General features: G+C 40.1%; 1 protein-coding gene across 6 annotated transcripts in view; it reads left to right on the forward strand.

Moving 5' to 3' along the window:
* USH2A (usherin) overlaps window positions 1-14,866 on the forward strand; it is a 942,943-nt gene that overhangs the window by 764,110 nt on the left and 163,967 nt on the right. For all 6 annotated transcript variants that reach the window (XM_075595608.1, XM_075595610.1, XM_075595609.1 and 3 more), the window contains one exon: window positions 12,184-12,342. In XM_075595608.1, coding sequence (XP_075451723.1) covers window positions 12,184-12,342 — 159 coding nt within the window. The remainder of the gene's footprint in view (window positions 1-12,183; window positions 12,343-14,866) is intronic.

Below are 14,866 nucleotides of genomic sequence, written 5' to 3' on the forward strand. Positions count from 1 at the left end.
CTGCTGCCAATTGTGTTGCTGTTAGTAGTGGTACGAAACAGGAGAGCTCTGTCACAGAGTGTCAGAGAGTATAAGAGAGAGAGAGTAAGTTGTGCGAGAGAGTCAGAGAGGAAGTAATACTGAAAGGAAGAGAACATAAAAGAAAAATTATTTTAAATAATTAAATACTTTTTAAATTTTTTGCTTCATTATAATTTGATAGTAGTATAGTTTTGTTTTATAGTTTTGTTGTTTTATTGTTCTAGTTAGTAATTCAGTTTTATAGCTGTATATATATTTTTTATTATTTTTATATAGTTGCCTCATTTGTAATTGTGTAATTTATAGTGTATAGTTATAGTTTTTGTTGGTTAACAGTTATATATAGTTTATAGTTCTATAATATTTTTAGAGTTCAACAGTTAGTTTTGTTAGTTATAGTTCTTGGTTTACTTTCATTTTAGTTTTATTAAATTTTACATATTTTTATCATTGTAATTCTTCCTTCTCTTTCTGTTTTTATTTACATGATATTCATTTTATATTAAATTATTATTTCATATATTTTATTTGGAGAGGATGATGAGGAGAAGATGAACATGAGGAGGGTAGAGTATGAGAATGATTAGCACGGGCAGGTCGGCACAATATACCCCCACCATTAGTAATCAGGCCATGTCAGCAGCATTAGGGGGGAAGAGAAGTGGAAGAAATGGACAAATGTTGGCCCTACAGCTAAATTTGAGTGATCCTCTTGTTGCATACCTTTTCCTCATAATCTGATTCAAGTATTATAATGTAAGGGGAACAAACGGGAAGACGTAGCACTCCGTATGTTGTGTAGTGCTATCATACAGTCTATACCCTATTCTCAATACATTTTCAAGCTTTATTTCAAAGTTTTAAAAGCCATACAAATGGATCCAAAAAGGGAAAAAAGATACACCCTTTATAATGACAGGGTCCTCATTGGCTATTATAGCGGATGGACTTTCATATCTACCTATATTGGTACCTTTTGATTTTTTCTAAATGTGTCCATGTGGACTTCATAGAACCTTGGTTGCACTTGTTCCATGATGGTACTTTTCTGGTCCCCGGTATTAGAGATGTTATTCCGTAGGCAAACTCGGTCTCCTGCATTATGCCATGGAAGATTGAGGGCTGTTTTGTTAAACTAATATTTTTGTTTCATTTTCTGCTGTTGCTTCATCTCTATTATTTGTTAGATATCTTGTGATTTTAGCAGATGATCAATGATGGGTAAATGTAACCTAATACTCCTTACCATTAACAATTAGACTGGAGAAAATCCTTCTCCAGTGATGTTCTTCAGTAAACTAATAAATCTCCATACAAATAACCCCAGCGATATAGAAAATTCTTTACGGTCTCGACTTCCACTAATCTGTTTGATTGAGGGCCATTTGGACTAGATGTTGTGTGACAAAAATTAAATTGCCTAAATTCAGTACTGGGAATTGTGGCCCATTATCACTGAAGACTTTATCTGAAATATCATGTCTGGCAGGTAAGCCCTTTATAGTATACTTACTATCACAGATTTGCTGCTTGCATTGCTTAGTGTGCTAATTTCTGGATACACACAATATTTATCTGTGAGTTCTAGGTAAATAAATCATAAGCTCTATGTGGAATAGGGTGAGGCTTCAGTGGGTCAGCTTGTTGGCGTTGTTTGTATTTCAAGCATGGAAAACAGTTTTCTACCACATTAGTAATGTCTTGATTAATTTTGAGGCCAATACATCACTTCTTGTGCTCCTTTTTGCATTGCCTTATTAACCTTTTGCAGCCTTTCTATTCGAAGGGTTATAGCTATTGCAATGTTACTGCCTCTGAAAAGGATTCCTTCTCTCACTAGAAGTTGATGTCTACCCAAGTTTATGTCTACAGTTCCAGTAGTCTCTCACACCCGAAGAGCAAATTCCTTTTTCATCAGAATACCCTTTTATTATGACATCTGCAAGGCTCCTTAGTGATTCATCCTTTTCCTTTTGTCATTTGATTCTTTACAGTTGGTTGTTGGCTATTGGAATTTACTTAACAATTAGATCAACATACTCTTGCACCTCTGTTACGGAGATCTTCTCAGTGTGCACTAATGAAAGCCACTGCTCCGGACAATGCATCTGCTGTCAACCTGCATTTTCCTGGCTTATAACTTGCAACTAAATCATACGTCTGCACTTTTATCATCATTCTTTGATTCCTAAAAGTGCAGACATTTTGTGGATTACCAAATAAGGCTATTAGGGGCTAGAAAATATTTGTAAAAGCTCTCTCTCATTCCTGGCCTCGGCATCAATGAGTTATCTCAAGGCAAGAGCCACAGGTTGCCAACTATCGTGCTTCTGGGGAATTATTGCACTGATGCATCTGCCTAAGTTTGAAAAGGCCTTTCTGGTGCATAGAACTTAAACACTGGTTCCTATTCCAATTGTTGTTGCAAAATGCTCCATGATTCCTCCTGCTCTGAACCCTATGGCCGTTCTTTTTCGTTTCCAGGTGTGTACTCAGTGGTGCCGTATTCACTATGTCCAGATAATCCCCCACACATGTAAAACACATAACTCCACAATGTTAAAATGATATGGACATTATAAACTAAGCTTGAACTGCCTCATTAACACATAAGTGTAAGAATAATTCCATATTTGTGCTTTTCAAAATATGTATATCAATTAACATTTTGGAAAAAAAAAAAAAAAAGGTTTTATGGTCACTTCAGTGAATTGATTATTATTTTAGCTGACCTCACTGTATGTAGCATTAGCCATATAGTACTGATTGGTATTCACTCCAGTGTTTTAGATCACATTTCTGACAATTTACTGTATTAATTGTTAAAGATTAGACATGTTCCCAAAAAGAAATTTCCCTGCAACTTTTACAATGTAGGACTTCTAGCACAAACAACTTTAACCTTTCACCATGCAGCAGAACATAACAGAGACAGAAAGGTACCTAGTTATTGAAATGGGCTAGAGTGATCAAATGATTGATTGTCTGAGTAAATATTGAGTCCTAAAACTCGACTTTGAATACATAACTTAACATAGTGGAGAATAAATCAAAACAATAGGAAAATAATTCAAAATGCCTAAAAAATGATTGTGGGAAGGGGCTAATTGGGTCAGGGGGAGCTGTGTACATATAGCGTTAAATACCCAATTCTAGGCAGTGGCTAAGCTAATCAGTGAGCTGATCAGCTGTTAAATACAGGGAATCTGATAGTCATTCGTTTTAAACATACAGATTCCACTCGAGCTATATGAGCAATAAAGTAGACAGTAAAAGAGCCCAGAAGTACAGTATGTGGCGTATCAAGTTGCTGTGAAAATCACAGCATGAACAGGTAGTGAGAGGCACCCACTGCATGGGAGGAACGAGATGTCACCGCGTCTGCCTAATACTCAGTAGCGGTCAGACTTCACTGCTGAAGCTAGCACAGCAAATCTGAATAAGGATTCTGCTTGATCCATGCTAGGTTTTCACTATGGTTCAGGTTTTCTGTCTCTCCTGCCCTTTCTGCTCTCTGTGGCCATTTTGGGTACTGGCAGCCTGCTTTATAAGGCTGCAGTTACCATAGGGAGTCGCCCAGCAAAGTTCTGTGTGTTTGCAGCTCTTGTTGGTATTTGCAGTTACGCCTTACCTTCTTGCCTGTTTTGAATTTCTGTTGCTGACTACGGACCGTGACCCCGACCTTGCTGCCTTCCGCATGCCCTGACCTCCACTTGCCTCCTCGACTTTGCACCTCTGCCACCAGCCCTGACCTCTACCTGTCCCCTGAACTTTGCAACTCTGCCGCCAGCCCTGACCCCTGCTTTCATACCGACTATGGATACACTTACAGGACTGTCCCTGGGTCATGGTCGGTTTATTTGCATCCCTACCTCAGCCCTGCGGTTCCACCTCCTGATTTGAGACGAGCACCATCACAATCTGTTGGTCTTGAGCTTTTCGCTCCGCCTGAAGGGAGGCAGCTCCACAATAAAATCCATGGAAAGGTGGGTAGGGACGGGTAAGGGTTTGAGCAATCCACAGGGTAATGTCCTTGGCACCTTCGTCTGAGCGCATATAATGCAGGCTGCCACAAACTCCTGTATGTCTTTGCAGAGCTCTGGCCGCCAAAAGATTCGTTAGAGGAAATCGTAAGTCTTCCTAACCCCCGTGTGACCAGCTGTTTCGGAGTTATGACTCCATTGCAACACCTCACTTCAGAATTGGGGAGGAACAAATCATTTAGACGAATGTGTGGACATTGATCTAGGATCCTCTGCCTGAGCCTGCAAAATCTGTTGCAGAAGTGATGAAGATACAGCAGAGATGATCTGTTAACTGAAGTTAACATGTCACTAACGGAGCTCTGTGGATCTGACCCGTGGTCCCATGTAGGTTAAAGCATCAACCCCCCTACTCCCTCACCCTAAATGTTTACTTTTCCCCCCTCATTATGTTTTATGGGAATGGACCCCGTGGTTACCCAGGAGATTAACAGCGCTATTTGCAGCTCCAGATAACCCATATGCCAGGTTTAAATCTCCCTCTGAAGCTTTAACTGGCAGTAAGAAGCACTAGGACTGGGTGACCGTGGGATCCCTACCTAGACAGATAAATTATATTGTGCGATGAGAAACAATGCAATCACTTCATTGGTCATAGAGTAGATGAACCTTAAACAAAATGAACAACTAGAAACACTGATTTATACCTCACTTGTTATACTGTAGTTCAATACTTCTAGACAATCTTGTATTACCATAATAACCCTAGATAGGCTGTGCCCCAGGTACCTTCCCTAATAAATCCTTCAGCAGCACGACACGTGTCCTTCTGAGTCTTTAGTTAAAGTGTAGAGTAGCTATAAGACTTCATCTCCATGGACCTTTAGAATTTTGATATGATAGATTTGTAAGCAGATCAAGCAATCTGTGTGTTACTGGTGATGATGCGGAAATCTCCAAAGACTTAGAAAGTGAGAGAGCTTTAAAGCAAGTTATAAATCTTCATTAAAACCAGACCCTGAAGGGTTATACAAAGTACACCTCTTTACATAAAAGATGGAGAAAACTGTTCAGATATACAATGCAGTATATTTCTTAATATCACTTTACCCTTTTGGATAAATTACTGTAAACAGAGCAGTCAGTTACTCCCAGCTCCTGCCCGAGCATGGTATTCTATTCCATCTGTTCCTGTGCCCCATCTATTCCCGTGCCTTGTCTACTAGTCATATTCCTGAATACTAGTCCTGTTCCCGTGTCTTGAGTCTTGATCTCTGTTCCTGTGTCCCAAGTTTTGTTCTCTGTTCCAGTTTGTCTGCATTCCAGCCGTGTTACCTGTGGATGCTCTGTTGACAGTCCCGGAACCGGACTCAACCTTTCTTGCCTGCCGCCTGTCTTGACCTTTATCTGCATCCCGACTACGATTTCTCTAACATGACTCTGTTCCTTGGCTCTGGTTGGTGGTCATATACCCTACCTTATCTCTTCAGGTCTGCTTCCTATCAAAGATGAGCATCGCTACACCTCCTTGATGATGTAGATGACCGAATATGGTCCTATAGTATTGCCCTTCATGATGTAGATAACGATAAGTGAGTGCCTGCAAAGGCTGCAGGCAAGTCCTCCCTGGCTGTTCATGAGAGTGCAGCAGGGAGAAAGGATATCAGCAGTACGTGGAGCACATGGAGAGATCAGGTATGGGGGTTATTGCATTGCCAGCGCAATCAAGTGGAGGATTAATGCTGCAGGGATCCCATTCAGGCGCATGTACCTCCCACAGCGTTAATCTTCCTGGGCCGCAATCAACACTGCCCCCAGCGCCGCACACTTTTGCTTGTGTGTCAGTGGTGTCAGGGACAGTAAGTATTGCTACATCTGTAGCTACTGACATTGTTTGCATGGATCTTAATGGCTTTTCTTTAGCTTTAGCTTATTAGCTAGAGATGTGCAAATGTGCCAAACCTGAAGATTTTTTTAGTAACAAAACCAAAGCACATGGGGGCCTATTCTAGGAGCCTTCATAAAAAAAATCGTTTGGCCAGTTACGCTGCTAGTTTTTTGGGCGTTGCTATCACAGTATTCAGAACGACTCGAATACCTGCGATAGCAAAATGCCCAAAGCTGGCAAGGAGCCAGCGGCGTGATGTTCGCCTCTCTCAAAAGGGCTCACCTACTGCGATCTGGCCGGTGCATATCTCGCCAGCGATCACAACATTTTAATTAAAATGTTAATACTAGTGTACATAAGCAGGGGGTTTCCGGCGCAGAACTGCATTGATTTCAGGTCCGGGGACCCCCTGCTTCCCGAGATACAGGCTCCGTTATGTAGTGCCGGTATCTCCTATGCATTTAAATGTCTCATGTCACATGACAGTGGGATTTAAATGCATAGAAGACATCGGCACCCCATAACGGGGCCTGTATCTCGGTAAGCAGGGGTCCCAGACCTCAAATCAAAGCAGTTCTGCTCCGGAGACCCCCTGCTCACGTACACTAGTATTAACATTTTTATTAAAACAGCTTCATTACCTTAGTGACTAGCCACTAAGGCAATGAAGGGGATAAATCTCAATAGCCTGATTCTTGGGGCAGAAGGGGTGGATGAAGGGGGTAGTAGTTCCAGGGTGGGTGGTTAGGTCTGCCTGGAAGGTTGCGGGAGGAGTTAATCCCTTCACTACCATAGCGGTGGGAACTGCTATGGTAATTAAGGGGTTAATCAGTCCTGCTAGCACCCGGTAGGGCTAAACATCCATCCTTTGGGTTACTACCCCCTTCACCCAATCCCTCTACCCACAATAAACAAAAATGCACCCAACCACCCTACTACCACCTTCTCTACCCCCAAAAGCCCCCTCCTCCCCACCCCCCAAAACATACAGTAGAGGTTCATTACCAGTTAGCTGTTAGCCTCTAAGGTAATGAAGTTGCCTGTAAATGCATTTTTTTTTTTGCATGGGATTCATGCCGGGGGTCTCCGGTGCTGATATTAATGGGTATCAGCTCCGGAGACACCGGCATCAATCCGATGCAGGAAAAAAGCATTTTTTTCCCTAAGTCCCTCTCTCGCCGCCTCTCAGCAGCTTCTCCCCAGCCTCACGCTAATTTCTCCAGCATGAGGATTTTGGGAGAAACTTGCCATTCTAGAGCCACGATTAGCCTCGATAAACTAATCAAGGCTACTAGAATTGCACGAGTTTAAAAACCTGCCGATAAGTGGCTTATCGCCACTCACCCGGCGATGTGTTTTGGACAGCAGCAAAAACTGGCGATTCATGCCTTTATCGCCCACTTACCGAGGCTTACTGTATAGCAGTAGGCATTTTGACCGAAAAGGCCTCGATAAGTGGGGTATCGAGGCTTATAGAATAGACCCCCAGGTCATTGTTTGACCAGAGTGCTGCTTTGTAGCTCACCACAAGATGTTCATTTCAAATTGATGAACCCAAACTTGTGAAACTGCTTTCTTTAAATGGTATTTTGTCTTCTTAAATTCCAGTTTAGCTATACAAGCTTAAATTTCGGTAGCTTAAATATATGGTGTTATTTTCGAGGTTTGACAGGATTAGGGAACGTTTGGGAGATATGTGGTTGCAGTCTTTCATGTTTACCCAATCCAATGGGCCATGTATGGTGGTGTATGTTTGGCAATTTATCATGTATCTTTACTGCGTAACCACCTTTTAAACTTCTGTGAGATATGAACAATAAATGTGTGACTCGCCAAAGTTCACAAGTACAAGAACAATACTGTAGCATTGGAAAGGAATCCCTGATTATGCAAGTGTTAATACAAGTTTCTAGACAAAATTCACCTTCTTAACATTGTACGTTTCAGTGGAAACATGATCACTGCCTTATGCTTCAGTGTTCCTCTGTGCCTCTAGCAGGGGAAAGGAAATGCCCCTTTTCAACCCTAAATAACTACATAAAATGTGCAGTTAATTGGAAAAAAGGTATTCGTTAGAAGAACACCAGCACTAATTCATTATTGAATTAATGTGAATACAATTAAACTCAATTAAACAACTCAATATGTAGGATAACAGTAATAACAATTTCATTCTGATTTGCTTAATTAAACATCCTGATTACAAAAAACAAAACATAAGCAATGTTAGTTTCGTTCAGTAATGGGTGATAAAAAATACAAGCTTTTGAGAAAAAAAAAAAAAATTCATGTAAGTATTTTAATACCCACAGGGGTTTGTAAAACTTGAGTAATCAAATACTAGCAGGATGTAATGTTCGACAAGAGGTTGATTTCCAAAATCCTAATATCACTCAAACTGATCTTAAATTATCTATGCCTAACGGCTTAGCAGAATAAAATAAAGCAGTGCCTTATGAGCATTGAGCAGACACCATACTGTAGTGTAGTGTAGATAACCCATGTGTTTTTAAATATTGACATGGGATGGAAGTTTATATATTCGTCATGAATTAATGAAGATTTGGGAATATTTTTTTTGCATATTTTTATCGCATGATAGAATTTCACCGACTCCAAGCTTAATACAACTAGCACTTAAAATATTCTGCAATAGCTATTCTGCTTCTGCATTGATATGTCTTACTGTAATTTAAGACACCAAAGAAAAATTACAAAAATCCTCCATGATTTCCAATAAGAGCTGCTTTAATTATTCACATCTCCGCTGCGCTGAGAAATTATGCTTCAGTTATGCAGAAGAAAATATGCATTTCTCAGTTTCATTTGCTGTAGAAGAGGTCGCGCAGAGAACTTGGAAAATATCAACTATTTATTTGTAAAGATAATAAAGAATTTCAGATTACATTGTAAGTTCATAAATGTTAAATAACCTATCAGCGTCTAGTTGTTGTAAATTATGGAAAGGTGCTGTGCTGGGAATATAAACAGAGCAAAACCTTGTTCTTTAGTGAGCATGGAAATATGTTTTGGCAGGTTGTCATTATACTCATGGTAACTTTGACACCAAATAACAAAACTGCCATTTGCACTTAGGATAAATTGATTCACTTGTGCTTCCTCGTACCATTTCCTATACCCTGATATAAATGTATGAACACAAGATCTTCAGCATAGTGGTGGTTTTCTTTTTTGATTTGCAAAATTCACGTATGTGAATTTTCCGTGTACGTACCTTAATTTTTTTTATTTATAGGCTTTAAAGGGTCACATTGTCTAATAGTATGATTGGCTTTTCTTATAACAAAAAAAGAAGAAAACATGTGTATTGTTCATTCCATAGCCAAATAATTTAAAAAGAGCAATGAGTGCAATAGAAAAATGCATTTATATAAAAACTATTTATAGATGTTATTTGCATACAGTTTATTACTCAGACATTGATCTTAAAAAATAATGCATAATGAAATTCAAACATTCACAAAACACCTTATATCATTTCAACCTCTTAAGTCTTTGGTAGCTCCCACCAAGTCCATTCTTTTGGTTAGTCAATTAATTTCCTATTCACATACTATGGACCATAACTACTAAGTGGTGTTATGCCATAAACCATCTTCCAACACCAAAAGAACTCTTATGGCCTATTCAAGTTAATGGGTCGTAACTTGTCTCCGGGCAATAGAATGTCTTATCTGCAATAGCACCGCTCAGTAAATAAGTCAATATGGCCCCATGTACACGTGTATACTGTTTGTGTGCCATGTTCTTATCACATCGTGCCAAGAACTGAGAATGGTATAGGATAGAAGCTTGGGATTAAAGAGTGATTAACAAGCAATATGTACTGTATGTTCAATGTTCTACTGAAATACATCCTTAGTCATTTGTTTAAACCAGGGGCGGCCAACTCCAGTCCTCAAGGGCAGCCAACAGGTCAGGTTTTCAGGATATCCCTGCTTCAGCGACTGAGCCACTGATTGAGCAACCTGTGCTGCAGGAGGGATAGCCTGGAAACTTGACCTGTTGGTGACCCTTGAGGACTGGAGTTGGCCGCCCCTGGTTTAAACAGTTTGAAAATGTCGTTTGTATGTTATGACAAAACCCTAGAAGATTACAATTTTCTGGGTCAAGCATCAGCAATCATCATAAAATGATTGTAATTTTTTTATTCCATCATAATAAAAGGGCTTAATGTTAATAACCATACCTTAGATGTCTCCTTCTCCTTACGTTTTTGTGACGTTAAATCAAAACACATACTGTACATTCAAGACTTAAAGTTGTTAAAAAAAACTCACTACAGTACATAAACAATTACCGGTATGTATAATTTATTATATTACATGCACGAATCTGGTATTTATAATCTGGAACCAGAAACCAAACTGATTATTCATAGCAAAAAGTTTATTTTTTAAGGTTAAAAATCCAAAAGGATTCCTCCGCCATCAGCTCATTAACATATTACTAGCTCTTTAACCTTCCAGAATCCGTTTATATACAAAACATCTTTATTTTCTGAGATTGACTATTTTTTAAATCCTTCAAATGTCTAAAGAGAGGGTAAAGAGTGATACTGTAGATCTTAAATGCTTCTCAAATTTTTTTTTGTGATACTGTAGATCTTAAATGCTTCTCAAATCTTATTTTCAAGATTCAAATTGTACAACCAAAACTGTTAGGGTTTTCAGACGTATCGTATACACGGGATTGTCCCTTATTTCATAGGCTTGTCCCGATGTCCCGGAAAGCTGTCAGGACGCATGACTGTCCCATATTTTAGTGCCTTGAATTGAAATTCCTGAGCTTAAATTTACTGTAATGAAATCAATCATAGAAACAGACTAGATTTCTACTCGAGTGTAATACTTACTTTTTCCGATAGATGTCACCTTCCTAAATTATTAAAATAATAGTTAGGACACTGCCTGATCATCTCATAATACCACGACTCCCCTATAGGCGTTACTTTTTCTCCCACCGCTACTTGTTAGTTGAGTGCGCGCCTTTCCCCGCCCCGTGCCAGGAGCAGAGATGATAAAAACCAAAGCGGGAGATACTTTTCAGCATTTGCAAATCATTCATCACTTATTAGAACATCACCATATTCATACTGGATTTAGGCATCCCATATTAAATGTGGTGACTCTAAATACAGTTGACGACAGATGCATGCCATCCAACACACTGTACAATATATTTACAGGTATCTGCACAGCATTTGTTTTTCTTTAATTGGGATTTTATTTTCCTTGCACTGTATTTAAAAAAAAAAAAAAAATTTAAACTTTGAACCGTCTGCAGGCTTTTAGAATATGATTTCATCTATTAAAGTCAAGGTTGTTTTCCTTATTCTAGGGCCTATTAAAGCAGCGGTTCAAGCTGACGTTCAAAAAAAATAAAATAATAATTTTTATTCAATATGTATCAATACAATCTACACTGACAAGTGATTAGCTAAATTGCCGATCGATCCGGCTCAGAGGTTCACTAAATCACTGTCAGTGCAGCAGAAGAGGACCAAAGATGCAAAGTTCACTGCTAGAGAGAGGGCAGGGCTCAAAAAGGGGTGTTCCAGAGCCTGTTTCAGAAGAAGAAGGGGATGTAACTTAGTAAATGGTTGCTATAGGAACAAAAAAATGCTCGTAACATTATAATACATTAAAAAAGACTTTTACAAAATGATTTAACCTATTAAAGCCAAGTTTGTTTTCCATATTCCAGGGCCTATTAATTAAACTGCAAGCTTGCCATGCAGAATTCACCTGACAATATAAGGCAATTTGATGCATTAAAACAACATCTAATTTACATGCAATTTCCTCATCAAGGTCCAAAATTACTAAGCAGTGATATGCCATAAGATCCCTCAAGACCCCCAAAACAGCTTGAATGCCCTTAAGGTATCCTATGGTGTAGCACTGCTTAGTAAATGTGTCCCTGAAGGTGTTCTTTGCTTCTTACCTCTGCCATGCAGAATTGTAAAAAAGAGAAAGATGTTTTTAAAAATAATATTATTTATTAAAACATACGCATGAAGCAAGAATGTGTAAAAAGATGCTACTATTTGAACCTTACCCTGACTTGAGAGGTTAGTGTATTTTTTGTTGTATATACAGTAATGAAACAGAGATATCACTTTAACGGACCCTCCCTTCCCCCCTCTTCTTTGCAGAAGTTTTTTAGGCACATTTACAGTATCTTATATTAATACAATTTGACTAAAAATGTCATTGATGTTCTTGCAAATATTTATTTTCATATATTTCTACCTGTGTTCCTTATTAGGTGTATTCAATTCCAGCATGCCTTTGGAATTTAACGTTTTCTTTCACGCTGGCAGCAACGACTCGCAAGTTTATTCAGCTGGAATGGACCATTTTATTCTTGTAGAAGACCTAAAGCCATATATTCAATATGACATAAGAATACAAGCCTGCCAAAATGGTAAGAAAGAAACTTCTTTAAACGTGCAAGTTTAGTTTCCCCATTAAAAGCATAGGAAATATGGGCAATTTTTGAAAACGTTAAATAATGGGTTTCGTTGGGGATTTCTTTCATGCTGCCATGAAAGGCAGTAAATGTCCACATAGCATTGGCTAATTCAGACATGACCACCCTTATTGAATACTGTAACATGATAAGAAAGTAACAGAACTTTATGTGCTGCCAAGTATTTACACGTTTGTGAAACTACAGCTCAACCCCCTTATAACGCTGTGCTTGGGGTCCAAAGAATCACATTGCTTTATAAGCGGATCGCGTTATAAATAATGTACAATTGTATGCATTGTACAATAAAGTATTTAAGATCCCAATAATCGTGTTGTAAAGTATTCATAATTCCGAAAATTGGGAGCCACGCTTGCATCGCGTTATAAGCGGATTCGCGTTGTAACGGATCGCGTTATAACGTGGTTGAGCTATATCTACTGTATACTCCAAACTTTTGTCATTCGGTAGCTACATGTAGAGATGGGCAAATCTGCCCCAATCATTTCTTGGATTTTCTCACATTTTAACCCCAAAATCCTTTTCCAAATCCGTGGACCAAAGGAACCGGCCGATACGCTGCGGATCCAAATCCGCCCCCAAAATTCACCCATCTCTAGCTAAATGTACCCTGCAATATGTACTAGACCTTAGGAAGTGCCTAGATGTGGTCGGCCATTTTGCCAGGGAGAATCTTAGATCAGCCCAAGACAGTCAGGAGAGACATTACAATCAGAATGCTCGCATGAGAGTGTTTCACCCAGGAGACCAGGTGATGTTATTGTTACCCAGTTGCGAGAGTAAACTCTTGGCCAATCAGCACGGCCCATTCGAAGTACTCCGCCTTACGGGTGATGTGGATTACGAGATCCAGGAAGGGTAAACAAATTTACCATGTGAACTTGCTGAAACCCTGGAAGATGCAGCGGTGTCTATTCATCCACCCGGTGGAGGAGGAAACGGACTTGGGTCCTCAGCCTCCACGGGAGAACATCGTGAGTGGCGATAAAATCCCAATGGGTAAACAGTTGTCCTCTGAACAAAAAGGGGACTTAGCAATAATTACACAATTCCAGGATGTTTTTTCTGACTTACCAGGACAAACTCACTTAATTTCCCATGCAATCGAGACAGCACCTGGGATAAAAGTACGTTCCCGACCTTATAGGTTGCCTGAAAGTCGTAGGGCTCTGGTAGAGAAGGAGGTACAAGAAATTTTACACTTAGGAGTGATTGAGGAATCATGCAGTGAGTGGTGTAGTCCACTAATTATGGTCCCTAAACCCGATGGGAAGGTAAGATTTTGTGTGGACCTCAGAAAGGTCAATGCGGTATCCAAGTTTGACGCATATCCGATGCCAAGGGTGGACGAATTAATTGACGCCCTTGGTAACGCGGAATATATATCCACGTTGGACTTGACAAAAGGATACTGGCAAATACCCTTAGAGGAAAAGTCCAAATGCAAAACAGCCTTTGCCACTCCCATGGGTTTATACCAGTTTGTGACAATGCCATTTGGACTGCATGGAGCCCCAGCCACATTTCAGAGACTCATGGATAAGGTACTGAGGCCCCATAGGACTTATGCTGCAGCCTACCTAGATGACATTGTCATTTATAGTAAACACTGGCGGGCCCATCTAAATAGGCTGAAAGCGGTCCTCAAATCTCTAAGAGAGGCAGGGCTCACAGCCAACCCTAAGAAATGTGCCTTGGGTAAAGCGGAAACCAAATACTTAGGGTATGCAGTGGGAGGTGGAAAAGTAAGGCCACTAGCCGACAAGGTAGCTGCCCTGAAAGAAGTTCCGACCCCCCAAACGGAAACGCAGGTACGCTCTCTGCTGGGTTTAGCAGGGTACTACCGGCGGTTCATCCCCAACTATTCGGAAGTGGTAGCCCCTTTAACGGACCTCACAAAAAAGTGTGCCCCTACACAAGTGGTGTGGTCAAGGGATTGTCAGAGAGCCTTTGAGAACATTAAAAGGTGTCTATCAGAGGGTCCCACCCTTAGAAGCCCAGACTTCAACAGCCCTTTTATAGTGCAAACAGATGCATCAGAGATAGGGCTAGGGGCAGTGTTGTCACAACTGTTTGAGGGAGTTGAACATCCTATCCTTTTCCTGAGTAGGAAATTGTTCCCAAGGGAAAAAAACTACAGGCATACCCCGCTTTAAGGACACTCACTTTAAGTACACTCGCGAGTAAGTACATTTCGCTCAATAGGCAAACAGCAGCTCACGCATGCGCCTGTCAGCACGTCCTGAACAGCAATACTGGCTCCCTACCTCTACCGAAGCTGTGCACAAGCGGGAGGCTATAGAGCCTGTTACACATGCGTTATTTACATCAGATATGCACGTATATGACAATTGCAGTCAGTACGTGCATCAAAAGTGGGAAAAAGGGAGTGCTTCACTTTAAGTACATTTTCACTTTACATACATGCTCCGGTCCCATTGCGTACGTTAATGCGGGG

This window comes from Ascaphus truei, chromosome 4 (genome assembly GCF_040206685.1).
Source record: "Ascaphus truei isolate aAscTru1 chromosome 4, aAscTru1.hap1, whole genome shotgun sequence".
In the NCBI taxonomy this organism is placed as follows: Eukaryota; Metazoa; Chordata; class Amphibia; order Anura; family Ascaphidae; genus Ascaphus; species Ascaphus truei.